The 23,855-nt window shown below is 39.5% G+C and overlaps 2 protein-coding genes across 5 annotated transcripts; one reads left to right on the top strand and one right to left on the bottom strand.

Moving 5' to 3' along the window:
* Positions 1-2,844: 2,844 nt before the first annotated feature.
* LOC115630408 (DNA-directed RNA polymerase, mitochondrial) lies at positions 2,845-20,631 on the bottom strand. Of its 2 annotated transcripts, XM_030526940.1 has the most exons (9): positions 20,546-20,631; positions 8,015-8,409; positions 7,785-7,955; positions 7,317-7,716; positions 7,113-7,253; positions 6,295-7,048; positions 4,648-5,766; positions 3,362-4,584; positions 2,845-3,292 (listed from the first exon to the last, which is right to left on the bottom strand). In XM_030526940.1, the coding sequence occupies exons 2-9, from the start codon at positions 8,178-8,180 to the stop codon at positions 3,163-3,165; spliced, it is 4,104 nt and encodes a 1,367-aa protein (XP_030382800.1). In that variant the 5' UTR covers positions 8,181-8,409; positions 20,546-20,631; the 3' UTR covers positions 2,845-3,162. The 2 variants fall into 2 exon arrangements, with proteins under 2 accessions (XP_030382800.1, XP_030382801.1); XM_030526941.1 differs by lacking the exon at positions 20,546-20,631 and having other exon boundaries at positions 7,785-7,934; positions 8,015-8,443.
* Positions 20,353-23,765, top strand: LOC115630409. Of its 3 annotated transcripts, none has more exons than XM_030526944.1 (6): positions 20,353-20,537; positions 20,743-20,954; positions 21,773-21,937; positions 22,000-22,297; positions 23,264-23,463; positions 23,522-23,559. In XM_030526944.1, exons 2-6 carry the CDS (start codon positions 20,778-20,780, stop codon positions 23,534-23,536), a joined length of 855 nt encoding a protein of 284 aa, XP_030382804.1. In that variant the 5' UTR covers positions 20,353-20,537; positions 20,743-20,777; the 3' UTR covers positions 23,537-23,559. The 3 variants fall into 3 exon arrangements, with proteins under 3 accessions (XP_030382804.1, XP_030382803.1, XP_030382802.1); XM_030526943.1 differs by having other exon boundaries at positions 20,354-20,537; positions 21,785-21,937; positions 23,264-23,455; positions 23,522-23,765; XM_030526942.1 differs by having other exon boundaries at positions 20,354-20,537; positions 23,264-23,455; positions 23,522-23,765.
* The last annotated feature ends 90 nt before the right edge of the window (positions 23,766-23,855 follow it).

The following is a 23,855-nucleotide window of genomic DNA, read 5'->3' as shown; positions in this document are numbered from 1 at the left end:
TTCTTACAAATTTGCGTCCCTTTTTGTTCATTCTTGTTCATTCTTGCTCTTTTTTAAAGCAACATTTTTCGGATAGAAATTGAAACGAAAAATTGCCTTTTTAAAAACGTCATAAAGTGAAGATTGAGGGAATGTTACAGTCGAGAAATGCTTTTGCTAATATTTTTTTTTTTTTTTTACTTTGCCTTCTCTCTTGTTTTAAAGTGTAGTTCAATCACAATAATAAAGTTATCAAATTGTTTGCTTTTCCCAAATGCTTTATGATATAATAAGCGGATTTACGAGTCACAATCGGTTTAGTTTACGTGCAAAAAATTGCAAGAACTTATCAAATACATGTTCGTCAGCATTAGGTCATAAATAGATGAATACTCTACGGTTCTATCGAACTAATGCACTTGAAGGCTTTGGGGAGCAATTTGTTTGTTGAGGTTTTATGAGCTGAAGATAGTAGGAAAAAAGCTTTTAAGGATTTAAACAATGTAAAGAAGAAAAGCGGTAACAAAGGGCTCATTTCGTGAATGCGAGCATTCCCAGTTTCTTTGATTCTTCACCCATGAATTGAATTTAGTTTAGTTGGTCCTTCAAAACTGTGGTGATTGAGAACATAACTAGCTTCTGACAAAAAGTACACCTATTCTTGATTATAAGTGTGAAGTATAGAACATTGAATGAACGCGCTCGATTTTAATTGCAATTATGATAGCTGAAAGCGATTAAATTAAGTTGAAGTGCTAGTATCACTTAAGTGCCATTTGTAGTTATCTGAAAACATAGTGCTTAATACTAACAAGTAGCTTGCGTTGCAGGGATAATAATTTATGATTTTGGTTACCCACGAAAGTAAAATGGATAACTTCTAGCATTTTCCAACAAAATGCAATTATTTATGTTACAAATGAACATTTTGTGCAAACCAGTGCTTCAAAACGGATAAGCGACTCCTAAAAGTGTGCTGTCCTTTTTTCTAAAATTGTGTTACTATTCCTTTAAAAGGGTAATTGTGACAAATATATTCCTTATAAACGAAGTGGAAAGAGCCCAGATTTAAATTTCTTTTAGTAAGCTTGTAGCCATTATCGAAGCCGAATATTTCTTTATATATCATGCACAGTCTTTTTGAATCACAGATTAGCGTCTTCCCACTTGCCGCTACCCCTACTTAATGAACTTCTGTATTTACATACGAGTATTTACAAATGCATTGTGCTGCTAATAGCGGCTATTTTCGGCATTAATGGTTTGACCGGTAGGCCGATAAAAATGTCAATGCTCGGACGAGCACAAAGAGAGGCGAAAACATTATACAAGTAATACATAAGTACTATATACATACAAGTATACGAGTATATGATACATGACTTAATTTCTTTTATAAGTTAAGCACACGCTACACACACACACACACTCAATCGAATTGAAGCACAGCCTGCCACTTATGACATTATCGCGACCGTTAGAGATAAATGGAATCAAGCATTGCTCCAATTACAAGCGCTACTCACACACACATGCGTACACACACACGAACACAAACAGCAACAGATACAAATGTGTTTTTATCTATCTATCTATGTATAATGAATGCTTTTGGATTCAGCACCCCCACAAACACAAACACACACTCAACACTAACACTAACGCACACTTATAGGCATAATGGAAGAAATTACATATGGCAATGTAACCAGATGACGACGAACTTTGGATGTCGATATATACATACATCTGTACATACAAGTATACGGCTTGCTACTGTGACGGCTGCTGTTGTAGCCAACATTTGCGTTTACGAGTAGTTTATAGTTTAATTAATTTTAATGTGATACATTCCGCCTTTTGATAACACATCGCATCGCGCACATTTCTTGTTGATAAGTTTTTATTCTGTTTCTGATACGGCTTTTTTGTTTTGTTTTCCCCATTTATTAATTGCAATTTGCACAATTAACTTACATTTATAGAGTGGTGACGGAAAGGAGGACCGAGACGAGAAGACAAAGCGCCATAGCGAGACAAAAATAAATAAAAAGGGAAATATAGCAAGAAATTGCAGAGCAAGCTACAAATTTATACTCTCGCGTCGTTATTGTTGTTCTTTGTGCATTTTGTTTTGCATCGAATGGTTTTAAATTTATTACTTACATATTTGAACTGCAGGAAGCGACGGCAGCTGATCCGATGGATGTGTGATAAGGTAAGGGAGAAGAAAAAAAATTGAATATTGTTTGGATCTGTTTTCTTTCCAATTAGGTATTAATACCTTTTCAACACTTTGGTTTTTAATTCGCCTAAACATAAACAGAGTACCACACAATTACACACACACACACGCACAAAGTTGAAATATGCAGCAATTGACCAAAAAATATTACAACGCGTTAACACTTTTCAAAATAAACCTTGGGTCGTTGGTGCTGCTGCTGCTACTGCTGCTACTACTAAGCTGCTTCTTCTGCTTTTTCAGTTTCAGTCCATCTACGCCTGCCGCACGTTACGTTCTTGACGCGCCGCGTGAACTTTTCAGACTGAGCGAAGAGCCACGGCAACGACAACGACACCGACACCGACTACGACATCGCTGTTTTTTTGCTCTGTATGGAAACGAGAGCGCGAAGAAAACCGAAAAGCAATGCCGGGCGACTTTTCTCCCCAACAGCACAAAAAGGAGCAGCGATGCCCTCCAATACGAGAGCAACGCTCGTTGAGAGGCAAAAACATTTGAGTGAGCGAAAGTGCAAGTGACTCAAAACATTGGTTGAACAAAAACAATGCAAATAGTCGGTTCTTTTTTATATACGTACATGTACTCGTATATTTAATATAAACATTTACAAAATCACATACTATATACCACTGCCACTGCCATTGCACTGGGCTTTTGTCGTTTTTTTGTTTTGGTTGTTTTGGTTTTAAAAGCATCGAAATGTTTAACAAATTGTAACAAATAAGTAGAGGATGTTCAAAAATAAGGCAACTATCAGAGCATCGAGTGAAACAATAACATTTGAAATGTAACGTTTTTCTCGACTCCATGGCCTGACGAACGAGATACTATGAATAACTCCATCTATACTTAAGTGACTTAGCTGGCAAGCGGCCTAACATTGTACAATTAGGACGCGCGAGATGTAAGAGTGTAGAAGAGCAGACCTATCCTGATTAGCTGAAGAAGTAGACAGAGTCCAGCACATTATTTAGATCGAAGTCACCCTTGGCTGGCAGCTGTTTGAGTGTCCGATTCAATTGCCGTTTGGACAGATCCTCCACAGAGCCATCATTCGTAAAGTCACTGGAATAAGTGAACAAACAGAGATTAATTTAAAAGTACCTTGACATTGCATATGACAGCAACACTCACTTATCCTTAAAGCTATAGAGACGTCGCATCAGCTCGGACAGATCCTCCAGAATGGGCTGTGAGTGGAGAGCGACGAACTGCTCTCGACACATGCGATTCAGCTCGGGCACCGTGCACGCATGTGTCCAGAAGCAGTCGTGTACGGAGATGAAGGTCAGACCCTGTCGTTCGCAGTGAAGGGAGGTTAGCATCATGTGCGATGAGTCCAGCGAGTGTATGAAATTAGGCGGAAATGCGTTCTTTTGCTTCAGAATGTTGGGCCTTTCGTACATATCCATAGACATGGCCTCTGGCACCCGAAATCCAGTGCGAACGGTGGCTTTCAACTCCTGCCTATTGTAGGGTTGCACCACAGGCAGCCCCAACGGTGTGACCCACTCCACATTCTGGCTGCAAACGCCTGAAATAAGACGCGCGCATTCCGTAAACCAGTCCTGAATCTCACGTGTTGAGGTGAACATTTCGCGCAGGCTCTCAAAGGTCTTTGTGGTGAGATACGTGGAGGCTGGCCACACCCAGTCCTTGGGAAAGTCGTCGATGTCCTTCAGCTGTCGCGCAATTTGCAGGCGAGCGCCGTAGCGAGTGACGCCGTAGACCGTGGTCATGACTGTTTGCTTGATAACTTTGCGGCGAACAAAGCCCGACAAGGCCTGTGCCACATGCAGCCCATTCGCAGCGTCCGCCTTGCGAGTCTTCTCCACCAGCGCGGCCACTGCGCTATACACATCCTGCGGAATAGCTGATGGCGCTAGATTGACGCTGTAAGCACCCGCTTCGTCCCGACCCAATGCCGCATAGTGCTGCAGCCCGTTGCAGGAGCCATCCTGATGTATGGGGAATCGACTCAGATAGGCGGCAGGATTGGGTGAACGATACACATTGGCGATCTCCATGCAGCAGGCAAGCGTCTGCCAGGGCTCATCGGACTGGGCCCACCACATGCGACCAGTGAGTGGATTGTCCGCAGAGTCTAGTATATCGGACATGATCTCCTCGGCATAAAGCAAACGTTCGCGCACTGAATCGCGCTTCTTCAAGCCTGTCAAGTTGATGCAGTGCAGCTTTAGCCAGCTGAAGCCGTCCACTCCTAGCGGCTGAGCCTGGTCAAAAATGAGCATGGAACGGGCCAGATCGGAGCCCAAATGATTGAGATGAGGCGGCACGGGATAAACGCGGCCACGGAAATCCATGTTATGTGGCAGCCAAAATACTTTGTCCCGATACTATAATAAAATGGAAAGCTTCTTGGTTATAAATATAATCGCATAACAATTTCAGATACTTACATGATTCGCCAGTGATAGCCGATAGAGCGCATCACACCATAAGCTGTACATCTCGGCCTGTTTGCGTCGATAGCCTAGTTTCTCACGAAATTGCTTGGCACGCTCCGCATGCGACACATCAGTCTCCTTGCTGGGCAGCGTAGGCAGCGGCGGCAGTGAGCTCGGCGGCTGGGGCACATCGAGCTTGGCATCGCCACCATTCTGGAATACCTCAATGATGACATCCAGCAGCTGCGTATTAACGCGCCAGGGAATGCTGGCCAGCTGATTGAGCGAATCGAGTGCGGGATAGAGATGTTGTGGATTGGAGCTCTTGATGCGCTCCCATTGCTGAACCGCTTGATGGGGAAGGCGTATGAGCTCTGACTTGTTCAGCAAATAACCACCATTGTGTGGTGTACTCCAGGGTTGCGGCGGGCACAGCATGGGGACCAAATTCGATTCAAAGGTTAGTGTTTGCTGGCGTGAGGCGCGCAACAATCTGGACAGCACCGGATGCGCCTTCACCTCTTCCTTTACCAGCCTGCCCTGGTTGCGGAACAGTGTATAGAATGCGGGCAACAAGTTCTGCTGCTTCGGCTTAGCCTTCTGCCGCATAATGTGCGCATCTAGTTTTATATCCCGCATGAGAATGTTGTAGAGGAAGCGGCCCACACCTGCCTGCACATTCGTTGGCCAGGGCACCTCCAGCAAGTCCATGCTGGGACCACTGTGGCGGTGCTCGTGCACCAGACGCTGCCACATCTGACGTGTGTTGTCATCGCTGCGCCCGCTTTCCCACAGATCGCAGTACGCACTATAAATTTCACCAACCTTCTCCAGCGTTCCGTTGCCTTTCTTTTGCTCGATTTGGAACCGCTGCTGCACTTTCTGGCCCAGCTCCTTGTGCAACTGACCCACTGTGGGGCTAAACGTCTCGGATCCCTCAGCCAGCTTATATATCTCCTTGACGAGTATGTCCACGAAGTGACTAGTGTCCAGAGACTTCAGATATGTGTAGTAATTCATGAAGCCGTGCGGCTTGAAACGCACTTGGGCACGCATCGTGTTCAGATCCCGCACAATTGCCGCTGAAATTTGTTTGCGCCAGTTCTGCTCCAGCTCCTTAAGTTTATCGCGCTATAAGATAAGTGCAATAACATATATATAAACATTAGTTTAGTTGTAATATAATATATCCACTATCCTTTATAGCTTCTAAATTTAAGAAGTGTTTAAGCAAGAACCTAACAATTAATCTAAGGGGAAAAACTGTTGGTAGCTCCACAAATTGAATTTGTTAGGGGGTGTTAAAACATGTTAATTTCCAATTTGCAGCCACAACTGTTATATAAGTTATATTTATAGATAAAATGGTCTGTAAAATACTGAAGTATAAACATTTTGAAGCATGTAAATTAAATTAATATTTCGATTGTTATAGCTTGTTTAAATACTTAATATATATTTTGATTAAACGGCTTTTTTAACAACCGCTTAAAAAAGCCTCATAAAACTCTTAAAAATGACGAAAATATTTAATTTGCTAATGACTCGACCGATTTTATCATCAATATTTTCAGTTAGCATTATAAATGTGTTAAATTTTTGGCCTTCGTTATGTTATGTAGCTACTTTATGGCCGTTTGTAGTGAATATAGAACTTACACACAATTGCGCATTGACAAACTCCTTGGGCTTTTCAATTGACTTGATGGTTATGCTGCCATCCAGCTCGGTTTTCAGTTGCTCTCGGGCCATTTGCTCCAGCAGTTCTTTGCTAAAGCCTCGTTTAGGCTTCATAATGGCAAAGTCGGATGTGTGTTGTGCATCCATAGGCTCGACGCCCACGGGCATTACATACTCATTTAAATGATTCAACAGCTCATTGTCATATCCTAGCTGGGGCGGAACATAAGTGGGCATGTAATCGGGGTGTATACGTTTTATGGCGTCGAGAGCAATGTCACGCTGATCAGATATAAACTTCGAGCGATCCATAATTTGATCCAAAGAGAAACCATTTTGTTGTGCCTGCTCGATGTACTCACGAATGGTTTTCAGATTCTGATCGGTTGGCTCCAAGCGCCCTAGACACTCGAAAATGGCTGCGTAAGTCTGTTCATTGAAGGAGAGGGAATCTTCTTTGATCAACTTAAATAGCTCTTGGAAACGGTCGAAAGAGCCTTTGGACGCATAACCCTGCAATAAAATGTTGTACAGGTCGATTGTAATGACACTGTTGTAGTTCTGTTTGATGTTATTCTTGGCACGGGCTCGGTATGAGAAAATGGTGGATAGACCGCGATGCAGCATATTGGCTGAGACGCACACATTTAGATAGGTTGTCAGGTTGATGTGTAGAGCTCGCTGCTTCGCCATACGTTCCTGCTCCTCGTTCCTGTGTACATTGGATTTAAACCTAACGAAGAGGAGAAGAGGCAGGAGTAAGATAAATGAACGACACATGGTCTGGATGAACGCACCGCTTCTTGGACTTGGCAGTAGCTGGGTTAAGGCTGGGCTTAATCGTTTCGGTGGGCTTCTCCAGTGGTGCTATGTAGGGCTCCATTGTTTCAAACGGGTCCAACGCTTCCGACTCCTCAGCATGCTTAGCTGCATTAAAACTGAAAAAATTCAACGAGATGGGTCACGGAATTGTCTTTAATCCGATAGTCACAGCAACCTACCTATAGCTTGACAACGCAGCCTCCGAGTTTTCCTGCTTTTCATGTTCCATGCTTTCAATAATTTCACGAAAATTGTGAAAACTCTTTAGTATGTTTTGCATCTCCTCCGGATTCGATACGACTTGCTTCGTGTACTCATCCTTGCCAAAGAAAATCAACGGCCGGTCGTCGTAAATCCCAGACTCCAGTATGGAGCTGTCCAAGACTTCTAGATTGATTTTTTGATACTCCACGGGCTGTCTGAGGGTCTCTTCGCCGCTTTTGTTCTTCCTGGCACGTCGCTCCTCCCTGGCGCGTTTCTCCAGAATTTGCTGTTGTGTCCTCTGTATGAACTCGGACAGCTTCTTGGACTTCAGGCGCTTTACTTTCGATTTCCGCTCGCTGGCCGTCAGTTCAGTCACTGCCAAAAAATATATCTAAATTGTTTAAAATTATGTTGGTTGGAGTTGCTGAATGCTGAAAGCTTACCCTCTAAGAGTTCCACATACTTGGCGTAACGTGGCTTGCGCAATCGCTTTTTCTTGCTCTGCGCCAGCGCATCTGTTTGTGTGGGTGTCGTGGACTGTATGCGCGCCGCTGTTACCGTCGCTGCCGCCGGCGTTGACGTATTGCCCTGACCTGGAAACGGAACCGCTGTTACTGAAAGCAATGGACACAAATATAAATAAGTATTTACTTCGGTCTATCGAAATACTTACTTTTCGCTCTGGTCGGCACTTGGCGGTACAGCATTTGATAATACTGCTGATATTGTGTGAAATTCTGCGCGGCGGGGGAACCGCTACACCCACAGCAGGTTGGGGGCGGCAGCCTCAACACTTTTTGCACAGCCGATGCGCGATTTACGTTCAACAAACGGTACATTTTCGTTTGCTACGTTTTCAGCCAACTGCGGGAGGCAATTTGTAGGTACATTCAATTGGATTTTCGGCGATTTTCACACAATCTCTGCTTGCATAATACACAACACATAGCCTGAATGAGTTCAGCGCACAAATATTTTGTTGTCCATCGTTTCACGTGTGGGAATGCGGGGCTGCTAACTTATGCGAAACACAATCGCGTGTCAGCTGAGAAACAGATTGCTGACACCCTGGGAAGAGAAGCATGGCGTGTTTTTTTTACAACATACTTTTAACGGTTTTTGTTAATTTATACATAAGTAAAAATGTTATTAGATATTCTTAAAAAATGTGTTTTGATGGATATTACAGCGTATAGTGAGGTTGAAATATATAATTTATAATTTTCATTACATAACTTACCTAAAAGATTATTTAAGAACTACATCTTTCACATTTAGAAATAGCATCGAATAAAAACATTTTTAGTCAGGAGACATACTATGTAAATAATATAAAAGAGCAGTGTAATAACATACGTACTTTTTATTATGAGTTTTTATTAATTATTTATTAACTTTTATGACACTCAATCTTAAAACTTGAACTTATACTGATTTCTTACATTTTACTTAAAATGAACTTAGCTAAGGCCTCGTAGCTGCGCTGCCAGAGACGCCGGCAGCGGAGCGGCCGCATTATGTATTTTACTTATGTATTTGTACTCAGCGCTGTTGGCAGCGAGAGCGCGAGGGAGAATGTTATGTGCACTTGAGGTGGCTGACACTAGTTGCACTGACGCTGCACTTATGTCGCCCAATGCATGTGCGATCATATTACATCGCGTCCGAATTATGCTTGGCTTTTTGAATTAATTTATTCACTGCAATAAAGTGTTACAGTGTATGTTCTTAAGAGTGCACTGCGTACAGTGTGTACTCCTTATGTATGCACACTACATCTCCCTCCTTTTGAAAAATAACGTAATATTATGAAGTTATTTTCTAAATTATTTATCTATTAATTTCATGTATATCTAGTTATGAAATATGTTTATATCTTTATGATTCGTTTCTTATTAATCTATTTGTTTTGTTTGTTTAATAATGTTTTTAAAGGGAAAATTGATATATGTATGTATATACTTATTTGTATGTATAAATTTTGTTTTTTTTTTTTTATCTTATTTTTATTTTATTTTATTATTTTTTTTTTTTTATATGTATATGTATATATATATATTTTTTTCTTTCTATTATTATTTTTTTTTCGATGGAATCATAGAAAATTGATGTATATTTTTTTTTGTATTTATTGATATTTATATATATGTATTTATGCTTGTGTATGGCCATACTTCAAGTTACGAATTAAAAATCTTTAACCTATCCTTATGTACTGTTTGTTTTTTGTCTTTATTATTTGATATTATTATGTTATTATTTTCTTCTACTTTTTCTACCTTATATGGTCCTGTATATTTAAAATCTAGCTTGTGACCTGTTTCATTTTTCAATAGAACCTGGTCTCCTATTTTTAACTTCAGATCTAAACTATTCTTGTCATAACTAATTTTCTGTTTATGTTTATTTGACTCTAGCATTAATCTTGCTCTTTTCAAAGCTTGTTCTATCCTAAACTTAGATTCCTTAGCATAATCTTCTATATTGTAAAGTGGTTCTATTCTATCTATGCTATTGAAATACTCTGGTAAATTTGAGGTTCTACCAAAAACTAGCTCATATGGACAGTAATCATGTGCCATTGAGGGTGTAGTATTAAAAGAATATACGAAGTACTGTAACCACACATCCCAATCTGATTTGTCGACTGAGATGTATGACCTGATGAACTCATTAAATGTTCTGTGGCTTCGCTCCACGGTTCCTACAGTCTGGTGATGATGTGCAGTAGATGTTATGTTTTTAATATTTAGATTTTTACATAAATCTTCAATTATTGAATTCTTATACTCTGTTCCCATGTCCGTAATGAACGTCTTCATTGGACCGTACTTCAGAATAAAATGTTCAAATATAGCCTTGGCTACTGTCTTTGCACTTTTGTTCTCTATTGGTATGGCTACAAGGTATTTTGTTAAATCGCAGATTAAAGTTACTGCGTATTCATTTCCTTTTTCTGACCTAGGTAGTGGACCGATCGTATCCACAATTACCCTATCGAAAGCCTTTATTGGCGTATCTGTTATTATCAATGGGGCTCTGGTATGTTTAGTCGATTTCGACTTTTGACATTTTCGACATTTTTTTATATAATTTGTAATGTCTCTTGTTATATTTTTCCAGTAATAATGCCTTTTTATTTTTGCCATTGTTCTTGCTATACCCGTATGGCCTCCTTGTATTGGATCGTCATGGAATGTAAACAGTATTGCTTCTTTTTCTTTTTCTTTATTTATTTGGGTCACCGGCTTGAGTAGCGCTACTCTTAATGATTTCAATATTTTATTGCCCATTTCTTTAAAAGATTCTATTGAAGTTGTTTCAAAAATCTTTTCGCTCGGTGCCACTTTGAGTCGGCTGATATTAAGCACACCGGCTTGCCTTTCAAGCCTTTGGAAGAACTGACCTAAGTCGAGAATTCCATTGGAGTACATATCGCTAACATCAATTCTTGCTATGACTTTTTTTCCATGCTTTAGTAAACATGTTGAATCTGTCGTACGCAAGGTCACTACTTTTCGTACCTCGTCATTTATAATGACTTCGTATACGTTGGGCTTTGAAGCTTTATTTTTAGTTTGCTTATGCAAATCTACTTTGTCTTTCTCTGCGCAGAGATTTTTCTGTTTACTTTGATTTCTTGTAGTGACTTTTAGTATTTTGTTTCCTTTATGTATATCTTTTAAGTCTGTTATAGTTATTCTCGACAACGCATCTGCTATATGGTTGTCTTTTCCCTTGAGGTATTCAACTGTGAAATCATACTCCTCTAAGTCAAGTCTCATGCGCGTCAGTTTTGAGCTCGGGTTCGTCATTGAAAACAAGTAAGTTAAGGGCCTATGATCGGTTTTGACTGTGAAGTGTCTGCCATAAATATATGGTCGAAAATGGTTTATTGCCCAATGGATGGCTGCCAGTTCTTGCTCCGTTGTATTTTTGTTACTTTCCCCTTTTGTAAACGATCTTGATGCATACGCTACTGGCAGTTGTGTCCCATTATGATTTTGGGTCAGTACAGCTCCACAAGCTTGTTTACTCGCATCCGTCGTTATGCAAAATTCTTTGCTAAAATCTGGGTACTGCAACAACGTAGGCTTCATCAACTGGACTTTTAAATATTCGAATGCTTTTTGACATTCACCGGTCCACTCAAACTTAACATTCTTTCTACATAATCTTGTTATGTGCCGCGAATAATCGGCGAAATTTTTTATAAAACGTCTATAATAATTGCAGAATGCAACGAATCTTCTAGCGCTATCAGCGTCCGTTGGGACTGGGTACCTTTCTATGACATCATATTTCTTGCTGTCTGGCAAAATACCCTTATCAGTACACTTATGGCCCAAAAAGGTTACCTCGTGCCTGAAGAATGAGCACTTTTCGGGGTGCAATTTAAGGTTGTGTTTTCTACACAAATCAAAAACGCTTGTAAGATTCTTAATCATATGTTTTTCTGAACACCCGATGACAATCAGGTCATCCATATATAAGAATGCCTGAGTAGGTTCTATACCCGAAAATGCGATTGTCATCATTCTTTGAAATGAATTTGGTGCTATTTTTAAACCATATGGTAATCGCGTGAAGCGATAAGAGCCATTGCTCGTGGAAAAAGACGTTATGTTTCTGGAGCTTTCCTCAAGCTCTATCTGATGAAATCCTGACATCAGATCCAAACATGAGAAGTACTTAGCTCTACCCAATTGATCGAGAATATCATCAATTCTGGGCAACGGAAACTTGTCGGATAAGATTTTTTTATTGATCTGGCGATAGTCAATCACCAAACGCCATCTTTTACTATCAGAACCCGGCAATGACTTTTTTGGAACTATCAATAATGGGCTATTATATTCTGAGACTGACGGTTCTACTATTTTGTCTTTTATTAGCTTCTCGACTTGCTTGTCTACCTCTTCTTTTTGGCTATGTGGAATTCTATAGTTCTTAATATAAACTGGTTCATCATCTTTCATTCTTATCTTTTGTTTGTAGAAATTATTGGTTGATATCGATTCGGTTTCTATTCCGAATACGTCAATGTACTTGGTGCATATCTCCGTAAGAGCGTGTTCGAACTGTGGTGGGAAATTTTTACTTAGTTTGTCCAAGACCTCAATGTGACTGCTGTTCATATTTGTTTCTATTATTTCATAATCACTCAATGGTTCAAAATTTACTTCGTTTAACTGAATGATTGCATTTTTATCTGTGGTATTCAAAATTCGGACAAAAATATTTTTAGAGTCTGCAATGGAGTTCCCAATGTATACTCCGTTTTGAATTTCTTGATTTGGTATGAATATATACTTGCTTGTAGTATTTATGGAAATTTTTCGGACGACTTCGGATCTTGCTGGCAAAATTGTGTAACTATTTTGAAGTGTATGATGTATTGGGATTTTTATTGAGTGATCAATATTATTAGGTCTCAGTATGAGCCAATCACTCTCCTGATTTAAGTCTATTTGACAATTATATTTCTTCATAAAATCTATACCTATTATTCCATTACATGGAAGCGGAAAGTCTGAATCTACTATATGAAAGTCATGAGGGATGGCATAGCATGTTGATAGGAGTTCTATCATTGCCGATCCTTTGGAATTGGTTGTTCCCTCACCTATACCGGACAATTGAGTAATATTATTATAATTGACGTTATCAAACGAGTCCGTATCTTCCTTTATTAAAGACACATCTGCACCTGTATCAACCAGCAATGTGTACAACTTATGTGTTGCTTCATTTTTTAGTGTAACATAAAGATTGAAATTAAGGTTTATTGCGTGAACCGTTTGTTCCACAGTTTTCTTTATCCCAAGGGTTTTTACTGGTTTTCCGACGTGGTTTGCACCAGTCGGACTTGGTTATAATTGCTGTTATTTCGTTGGTAGCCATTCTGGTAGTTTCTACCACCACGATGGTTATCTCCACCGCGATAGTTATTTCCACCGCGATAGTTATTTCCACCGCGATAGTTATTTCCACCACGATAGCTATTTCCAACGCGATGGTTATTATTACCTCTGGCTCTATGATTATTACTGAAGCGTCTGTCTATTTGCTGGTTTTTATAATACAAAATTGTATCTGTTCGTCCAGTTGCATCGGTACAACTATTGACAAACTTGGAGACAGCCTCATTCATATTGTTGAATTGGCCGGCCTCCATTACCAGCTTTACCCTGTCAATGTTACAATTCTTCATCATTGATTTTACAGCATGTTGCGTACTGTATTTAGCGGCTATCTCCAATGAAAGTCCATCGTTTATGTATGCACTCTCTAGAGACTTTGTCAGTTTTTCTACCTCTTGGGTATACTGATTAGCCGTCTTGCTCTTCTGTTGAAGGTTCATCAGTTTGGCTGTAATAACCTCAACTGAGTCACCTTTTACAGTGGCAGAAAGTTTGCAAACAATTTCAGCAATTGAGTTCTCAGTGCTAATTAAATTGCGTGCGTTGCCTTTGAGCTTTGTTTTTATTAATTGGACTGCCGTTGACTCGTGTGTCTCTTTAATTGAGTCCACCAACTGCAACGCGTCCAAGAAGCTTCTCAAATTTTCGGCTTTGCCATCAAACTCCGGTATCAGAGATGACGCCGTTTTTAAGAATTGTATCTGTGTCTGCGACATTTTTCGCAACTGCGGGCTGTTTACTATTGCGTTGAGGCTGTCAGCCGGTTCGCTTCTTGCGGGGCTGTTATTGGGAGTAAGTCCGCTTTTGGAATCTTCTTCCGAAATTATGCTGACATATGCCGTATTTGGCGATTTTGACCTGGGACTTATAGACATTACTTCATCTTCGTCCACAGCTATATATGTCGCCGCGCTACTTATGACATTTGGCAAGTGTATATCCAAGCCATGTCTTTCCCTAACAGCGAGCAGCTGTTCTCTTAGACGTTTGACAACGTCTGAAGCCTGAGTCCAATGGAGATCCGTGAGCCTAGGTTTGTTTTCTAGGAATATCTCTCGGATCTCGTTATAATAATGCACCAATTTGATGGTGTGCTTATTCAATGTACCAATCTGTATTGGCCTATTTTGAGTGAGGCTTTTGTATGATTTATCAAATTCAGCTCTCAGCTCTTGCACTCTCCCGCATATAGCATTCCAGTCCATGTATTATGGATAATTTTGATGCTCAGCAAGATTTTTTTTCCATTGGACTCCTAGGTAATTAAGTTGAACACCCTTTCTTTTTTTTTACTTTTAATTTTTATGTTTTATTTATTATTTATTAATTTTTATTTATTTATGTTTCTTCTATTCTATTCCTATATTTCATAATTATTATTTACTGTTTAAATCTATTGTCCTGGTCATCTACCCATTGTGCATAGTGGTTGGTTCTACCTAGGTGTGGATTTCTTTCCACTCTTGGGCATACCTGATATTATAATTTTACATTGGTGAAAAATGTCCTTTTTTTATTTATATTTATTTATTAATAATTTTTTTTGCTGCTGGCAGTAATCGCTGTATATTTTTTTATATTTTATCTAAGTCATTTGCCTTACTCAGAATTCTTTTTTTTAGGCATTTATTGTGTAGCTTATACAGCTTAAAAAACAAATTCGCACTCATTAACACAACGATTACTACCAACAGGATATTTATCATTTCTACATCTACTTTCTGTGATTCCACCTTATTGACAATTCCTGCAGTGGAATCTACTACCTTAGTGTCTATCAAACCCATTTTGGGTATATTACTTATTTTATCGGTAACTATGCCACTTTTATATGGCTTATATATTTCTATCTGATCTATCTTACTTATACTATTGCTCCTCATTCATACTATTAAAAGATTGACAATTTTCCTGCCTATTTGTTCGTACAGCTTTACGGGCTGTACTTCTAATCGGGCAGAAAAGGTTCCGCTCAATTTTACAATTTTCCTTATTAATTATTTTACAATTTTCTTATTGGCTATTTTTTTTACAATTTTTCTTACATATATATATTTTAACTTAAATATGCATTACAAATTTTGCATTATAAGTTTTTATCTTTGCTTAATCATTAAATTTTCCTCTGGTGTCCCTTTTTGGGATTGTCGTCTTGTGGCGTCCGCATCAGCTGGACGTCGCCGGTGTGGCACGCTGATGCTCCCTCGTTGTCGCTGGTGGTGGTTTGCCTCCCGCACTTGTCGCTATTTGATGTGGTGTATTCCCGCATCAGCTGGGCGTCGCCGGTGTGGCACGCTGATGCTCCCTCGTTGGTGCAAGGGGCGGCCTGCCTCCCGCACTTACAGTTGTCGTCGGCGTTTTTCCAGCGGTGGTGCAAAAGGCGGTCCTATGCCTTTCACACTTACTGCTCCTAATTGCGTATCGTGCAGTGGCGGCACGTGTACTCGCAGTGTGGGGTGTGCAATGGTCCCTCGCAGTCCGTTGGGCAGCTTTTTGCGTTCCTTGGCAGTTGCTTGGGTGAAGGCGGTAAAATTATTTCACGTTTATTTATATTTTCAATACGAGTGGAGCGAGTTGCGGAGTCGGGTTTCGCATTTTTGCTTATTGACTTTAAATAGTCAAGTTCTGCCTGCAATTTTTGGGCCGTTGTCCACGCGGGTGGTGTTGCAGTTGAGAATAAAAGCCACTTTAAATGTGCTATTCTCTTATTAATTTTATTGTGCACACCTCCGCGTTTACCCATCACTCGCGCACTCTACTCACTCAGTATTTTTATTGTGTTGATGTCCATGCCAAGCTCCGTCTTCCGAATTTTAAAGTTGTCCTCCTGCCGTTATTATGGTCGTTTTTATGGTATATCAGCTCCTCTGTCCTTGGTCCTCCAGGACCACTATCACGGTCCTATGTAGGACACTGTCACGGTCGCCATGTAATAACATACGTACTTTTTATTATGAGTTTTTATTAATTATTTATTAACTTTTATGACACTCAATCTTAAAACTTGAACTTATACTGATTTCTTACATTTTACTTAAAATGAACTTAGCTAAGGCCTCGTAGCTGCGCTGCCAGAGACGCCGGCAGCGGAGCGGCCGCATTATGTATTTTACTTATGTATTTGTACTCAGCGCTGTTGGCAGCGAGAGCGCGAGGGAGAATGTTATGTGCACTTGAGGTGGCTGACACTAGTTGCACTGACGCTGCACTTATGTCGCCCAATGCATGTGCGATCATATTACATCGCGTCCGAATTATGCTTGGCTTTTTGAATTAATTTATTCACTGCAATAAAGTGTTACAGTGTATGTTCTTAAGAGTGCACTGCGTACAGTGTGTACTCCTTATGTATGCACACTACAGCAGTTAATTAATTCTTGTTATATGTACATACATATATCTTCTAGAGTTTGACTTAAGCTGATTTCATATGAATGATATTTAATCATAAAGTTGAGCTGCACTTTTTCTGCTAAAGTAATTATTAATATTCTAGCAGTTAATAGGCACAAAGATACAATGTATGTTGTGGGGTTTCGTGTTCTGTATTTAACTATGTACTTAGTTTATTTTATTTATTTTTATTTATTTATTTATTTATTCCTAGTGCTACAAGAATGATTCTTATAAATTAATGCACTAGTCACATTAATTAAATTTCCTTAGATATTATTAAAATTCAAGTACTTAACCTATTTATATTAGATACATTTTAATTATACATAAATTTAAAGTGTATTTGGTTCGTATTATTAATATTATTATTATTTTATAATCTGACCAAAAATGTTGCCTACTAAGTGTAAATGTATTAATATTGTGCTCTTACTTTATTTCATTTAGGTATTTTCTTGATAGTGCGCGTGAATTCTATTTCTAAAATGCGTTTCATTGCTGATTGTTTTTAAGCCATGCGGTAACTCGTTCCACAGACGAACAGCAAATATAAAAAAGTGTTTTTCGGAACAAGATAATCTATATCTTATGCAGACTATATTATTTGTTCTTCTTGAAGAGGTAAATGAAATTTTGTCATACAAATAATTCGGCTCTTTTCGAGTAATGGTTCTGTGTATAAAAATTAGGGTCCTAAGTTTAATCCAGGAGTTAAGAGTCAAGTTAAAAATTAGTTTTGCGTATTCCGTTATGGATTCTCTTCTTTTAATATTAAAGACATAACGTGCAATGCTGTTAAAGGCTACTTTTAGTTTGTTCTGGCTTACGGCGTCGCAGTTTCCGAATAATTCTACTCCATAAAATAGTGAGGGTATCAAGTATGTCTTAGCAATAAGTAGCTTGAGTTTGGCTGGGAGGAAATTCTGCGTCAAAGAGAGAAACCTAAGTGCACTATACGTTCTTCCTACAGCATTATTAACATGATTGTGCCATGATAGTGTCTCATTAATGATTATCCCTAAATTTTTTGCCTGCCTTACGTATTCAATATGTTTGTCTTTCAGTTGTAATTTCTCTAGATTAAGTAAGTTAATTTTCTTTTTATAAATTACCAGGCATTTAGATTTTTCCGGATTGACTTCCAGACCATTTATTCTCGCCCATTCACTGATTTTCAACAGATCGTCATTACAAGCACGTACACATTCTTTTAATCTATCTAACGGACGACTAACATACAACTGAACATCATCTGCATACAAGTGAATATCGCAGTTTGACACAGAACATGGAAGGTCATTAACATAAATAGAAAATAGCAGGGGCCCTAGCACTGAACCCTGTGGGACTCCACGTTTTATTAACAGAAAAGACGAAACACTACACGAGGTGACGACTGCTTGATGGCGACAGGACAGGTATGATTGGACTAGATGTATAGCGGAGTCAGAGAAGTTATAGAGTCTTTCAAGTTTGGTGCAGAGTATGGTATGATTTACCGTGTCAAAAGCTTTTGAGTAGTCAAGAAGGGTCAAAAAAGTTACCATACTGTTGTCCATTTGCTCACGAATGTCCTCTGTAATTTTTAATATTGAAGTTATACAACTTCTATTTTTCCTGAAGCCCGATTGTTTGTCGCTTAATAGTGAGTTTGTTACCATGAAGTTAGTAATTTGGTTTGTCATCAGGTGTTCAAATGCTTTTGAGAGGAACGGTAGTATGGAAATAGGCCGAAAATCATTGCCTCCCTTAGGTATTGGCATTATTTTCCCGAATTTCCATTTATACGGAAAGCACGAGGTTGTAAACACTGAGTTAAAGATATATGTTATATGCGTTAAAAGTTTGGGGAGTAGCAATTTTAAAAATTTAGGATGAATTTCATCGAGACCAACCGCATTGGACTTTACCTTGAGGATAGCATCTAAAACATCACATTCACGTACACACATAAAACTAAAACTAATATCACAGTTTAGTAGCGAAGTATGGTTCGCATACGCATTTTCGAGAACTTCAGGTACTGCTAAATCTACAAACTTATTGTTAAGCTCATCGACATCTACGTCAAGGTTTACGGAGGGTAGGGATTTTCCAATCCCTACCTTTTTTATTTCCGACCAAACCTGACTTGATGACAGGGCTGATGTAAATTTGGCTGAGTAATGGGCACGCTTAGCATTTATGATTTTCAGCCCAACTATTTTTCTGAGTTTCCTATAATGCAAAAGGTGAGCCGTGGTCTTATAGCGTTTCCACTTATTGAAAGCATGATCTCGTCGTATTATTGCATAACCAATTTCTCTACTAAACCATTCGTTTTTAACAGGCTTAATTACTTTTAGTCGCAGCGGCACAAAACTATTATAAAGGTGCTGAAAGTGTTCATTAAAAAGTTCAAGCTGCTCGTCTACTGTGGGTTTTGTATATATCTCGTCAAAGATTATGGTATCGCAGTAATCAAAGAGTAGCCTAATGTCAATATTCCTAAAGTCCCTATAAGTGATTGTATGATTATTTTGATCTAGGTAGATATCATACGTCAAAAAGATCATGTCATGTTTTGAGAAAGCTGGTGCTGAGAGCTGGTCAAAAAGAATCGCTTTATTAGTGTCATTAACAAAGAATACGTCAAGGAGGGTATTACAGGTGTTGGAGAAATGTGTAGGTAAGACAGTATTTACCAGTCTCATGCCCAAACCGATCATGTCATCTTTTAGGTGGTGCTCGATTAGCATATTGCTGTTAAAATCTCCAGCCAGGACAATATTGTTATATTTTATAGACACTGCGGAAAAGGTATCCAGAAAGTCTCTGTAGTCAGTGTGTCTGTTAGGTCTATACGTACATCCGACAAGGATGCTTTCAATATTTTTGCGGCCTGATATTTGCAGAAACAAATATTCCAGATTGCTGCCCAATGGCTGGTTGCTAATCACCTGGCATTTAAGACTATTTTTAACATATATGGCCACACCCCCCGCATGCCCCTCACGGTCAGAACGATAGACATTATACCCATTACAACATACATATTGATCATTAAGACTAGAGACAAACCACGTTTCAGACACACACACTACATCTACATTAGAATTGACAAACAAAGATCTAAACTCGTCCATTTTATTCACTAGACTTTGTGCGTTGAGGTGACAAATATGAAGACCCTTCTTTTGCTTACATAGAACCCGAATAATGGAATGACTGTTCGCTGTGGAAGCATATCTTAAGTTATCTTGCATGGAGTCCAAAAAACAATCAAACGCCCACGCATTATACAGAGATCAAGAGCACTTACAGATGATCTGCACACTATTATTACATTTACATTTACAAGAAAACGAATAATGAAAAAATTATTTATCCAAGAATTAGACCTAAAGCTTATATTATTGTTAAAAGCTAGCATATGTTTACAGGGCAGAAATTCAGGCAGTGGGAGAGCGAAATCCACGCTCATTATAATGAGCGAGCTGTAAAAGCTCGTCCCTGCTTTGTATGGGCTGCGCACTCTCGTTCTCCCTAAGCTTCACGTGCACTATGCCTCTGCGTGAGAACACAGCAACAAAACGTTTCTGTTTTTTAAGCTTTATCGCCTCTTTAAAGATTATATAGCTTTCTCTTGTAAGCTGCTCATTGATGTATATGGGGGCTAGAGAATCAAAGCCCAGCATTTGCAAGCTTAGTGTTTTGTTGCTTTGCCGACGGTAGGCTGCGGCTGCCTTCAGCAACGTGGTTTTTTCATATAAATTTTCAAATTTAATAATTATGTCGGGATCAACATTCGAAACCTGTTTATTTCTTGGACGAAAAATTTCCCGTATCCTAGGCGGTGGTGTAATGTTTAAGGCGAAACAGAGGGAGTGGTATAAGGTACGTACATTTTCGCCCTCCATGTGTGGGACCCCATGTATGCGCAGGTCACAGGCAGCATTGACATTGAGCTGCGCAGCAAGCTTTGCCTCCAGCACTCCAACCCGCTCCCTCAATGAAGACAGCTCACCGACCTCGCGCTCCATGGTATTCACCCTCTCATGAAGCTGATCCACCCTCTCATGTAGTTGCTTCATTTCCTCAGCCATACGGTCGAAACGCTCCAGCAGAACGTTTAGGATGCGCTGCTCAGCATCTCCCATATTGGCAGTGATGAGGCTGGCCTGTTCCTCAAAACGGAGACTTATCAACGCCATAATTTTAGACGATATAGCCTCTGACTGGCGGCCCTCCTTAAGGTCAGTGACTGTGTTTTCTCGTGCGCGTTTGTTGGGTTGCGGTGCCATGATATTCAGTGTAAGTTTTTTCGTTTATGTTTTATTGAGTTATTTGTTGAGCGCTGATGAGTGATTGTTGAGTGCTTTGTTGAGCGCTGATGCAAATATGCAGATATGTTAATAACTCAGTGCCTCGGTGTTGGTATTGATATATGTGTTTGTATAGTTTTCGCGCTTCAAAAGTACTTTTATAATTAGTGATTTTATTAAAGATTCCTTTAATTTATTTGATCACTAGCAGTTTCTATGAAGAACGAAATTGAACTTCTCGCGATTATTAGCACTGTGTACGTAAGATGTTGTAAATAAATTGACAAATTATGAGTTTTGGCGCAGCGATAGAGAAACACGTCTGTATGCAAGCACAGCTGACTTGGATTTAGTTTAGGGTCATGTCTAATGTTCAGTTCAGTACAGTATGACTGGGTGAGAAATAATACAATCTGTTCACATACATCTGTAATGTTATGCTCGTTTGCATCTGATGTGCATCTTTGTTTGTTTATGAGGATATGGTCAGGTTACTTTTGGCTGGGGCTGGGGTGGGGCGGTGGCAGTGGCTGTTAACCGTTTTATTACGTGGCCCATTTGTTGTTGTTAAGCTGCTATGGCTTGTTGACACAAGGTAATGAGGCAGGCAGTCCAACTAGGCACCCCAATTTGCTTGTATAACGCAGCCGCAAACATGCACCAACCACCCCTTCCACTCCCTTCCACATGCGCCCACACAAGCAGTGTCTGTCACACTCTTGGCCTTTTCTAGCATGCTTTTGAGTGCAGCACAAATTTCAAGCTCATTGGTATAAAAAGATTGACCCACTGCAGGTATCAAAACAGTTGCCATTGCAGCATCCGCACGCCATGACCAACGTGGTCCCAAGTGCCGACAAACACGCCGTAACGAGCAGTACGGCACTGGCGATACGGAACTCGACAATTATAGCTCATCGCTTGTCCATCTACTTACCGCATTTACTGCTGCCGTCAAGGGATCCTCAAAAGGTTAGTTCCTTTAAAGCTTTCAGTGAGCGACCGCTATAATTCTAGCCACTAATCCTGCCCAGCTCATCACTGAAATCAACTGCTTTGTGGCGCAGTTCCGGGAGCTGCTAATCTATGTTGGTCAATCCAAGGACTGTCCGGAGCTACGGGAAAAAATACGAAAGCTACGTCGCAGTTGTGTGGACGCTTGCAAGCATATGGCCCAAGTGATCACGCCCCAGCCCCGCCATTGTCTGGGCTGCCCCAGCGAAAAGCTGCACCTGACCTTGCTATTCTACTTAACGCAGCAGTTTACGCATGAGCTGATCAAGAGCTATAGGCTCATCCAACTTGTACCCATAGATATGACGGACTACTATGGTAAGTGCTCTTACAATAGAAATATATGAAAAAGCAACGCCTTTCACATAGAATCCTTCCTTTTAATAGCCTGCATCCAAAGAATTAACGCCTTATATATTTAATATCAACTGCAAATGCTTATGTGTGTGCGTGGTTTCGTTGTTTCTAAATGCTTGATTGTTTCTTTTTCCTGCATGTGCGAAGAGAATAAGTTATTACTTTAAGGAAATGGTAGCACACATTCAGGGGAAATATTAAAGGTTTTCCTTATTTACTTACATACATAAGTATGTATATAACAATTCTTATTATTATTAAACTAGTTTCTTAGTTTAACCTATTTGTATGTGAGAAGAAAAAAACAATTCTTACCAAACAGCACATACGACTATAAACATACATCCGTCTTTAAGGTTACATCAAAAAAGCAAAGATTTGTTAAAAGCCAAAAAAATCGCGTGAGTCTTGGGTGGCTTGGAAAAATCAAATTCCAAATAAAATTTAGCTTCATGCGCTAACAATAAATACAAAACAAAACAATGCATTCATCATTTTGTGAAATTTTGTTGAAGCGTGTTTTTTTAGATTTTAACATTTCATCTTTTTTTCGAGCTAATAATATATTACCCCTTAAAAGCTGCTCTGCGTTTTCATCCATATACAGTTTTACAGAAGGCCTTTATCTTCTAGACGTAGTGGATGTATAGTTAACCACATAAAGGTGTAGGCGTACGAATTTCTTCTCCTTTTCATTAGTTAAACCTACAATTAAAGGATTATTAGGCTTCATGTTCGAAGCTCATATCACAGCTGCGCCTTTAGATAGAAGAATAGAGCTTGTTATCTCACTTCTCCTTCGTCAATACACCACTATCCTCTTCTAGAAAACTAATTTTATTCAGTTGTTTAGTAGGTGGTGCCAAATAATTGGCAGTTTTTTATCTATACATTTTCATTGCCAATTTTTTTTTTCGAATTTTTCAGCACAAACGCGCACTGGTCCGTCAAATCTAGGCAATGTAATCAGTCAGATTCTGCTCTGCAAGCATATCAATCCAGATTTTCAACAAGAGGAGCTGTGTAGCATTAGTAAGGATGTGCAGGAGCTGACGGAATTGTTGGCCGAGCTGCAGGCGCATATGCCTGATATATCTCAAGCGACTGCCAATCATACAGGTTTATATGTACATAAGATAGTTCTTCAAAGTATTGTGACGCATATCCTTTACTGATCCTTCACAGCTGCCAGCAGCATGATCTCCTTGAATGCACCCTCTTGGTATACTCAGCAGCGACGTCGTAGCTGTAGGAGTCGGAGTCGGTCTTTCTGCTGCTGTTTTGCGCCTTCGAAAGTGCTGTAAACTTAACAGTGCGCTGTTAGCACTTAACAGTCTGTACTTTGTGGGCTGAATGGCAGTTCTTAAAACAGCTTTGAGGAAAAATACATTTTAATAAATTTATGTTGTTTTCAACCTCCAAAGCGATTGAAAATTCTGCTCCGATTTAATATTTAAACTCATTTTCCATTGATTTCCATTTAAATTTATTTTAATTTTAAAAATATGCTTTCGTCTTT

The sequence above is a fragment of the Scaptodrosophila lebanonensis genome, unplaced genomic scaffold (genome assembly GCF_003285725.1).
Source record: "Scaptodrosophila lebanonensis strain 11010-0011.00,11010-0021.00 unplaced genomic scaffold, SlebRS2 tig00001410-arrow-pilon, whole genome shotgun sequence".
In the NCBI taxonomy this organism is placed as follows: domain Eukaryota; kingdom Metazoa; phylum Arthropoda; class Insecta; order Diptera; family Drosophilidae; genus Scaptodrosophila; species Scaptodrosophila lebanonensis.
The sequence above is the reverse complement of the archived record's forward strand: the minus strand, read 5'-3'. Positions and strand labels throughout refer to the sequence as shown.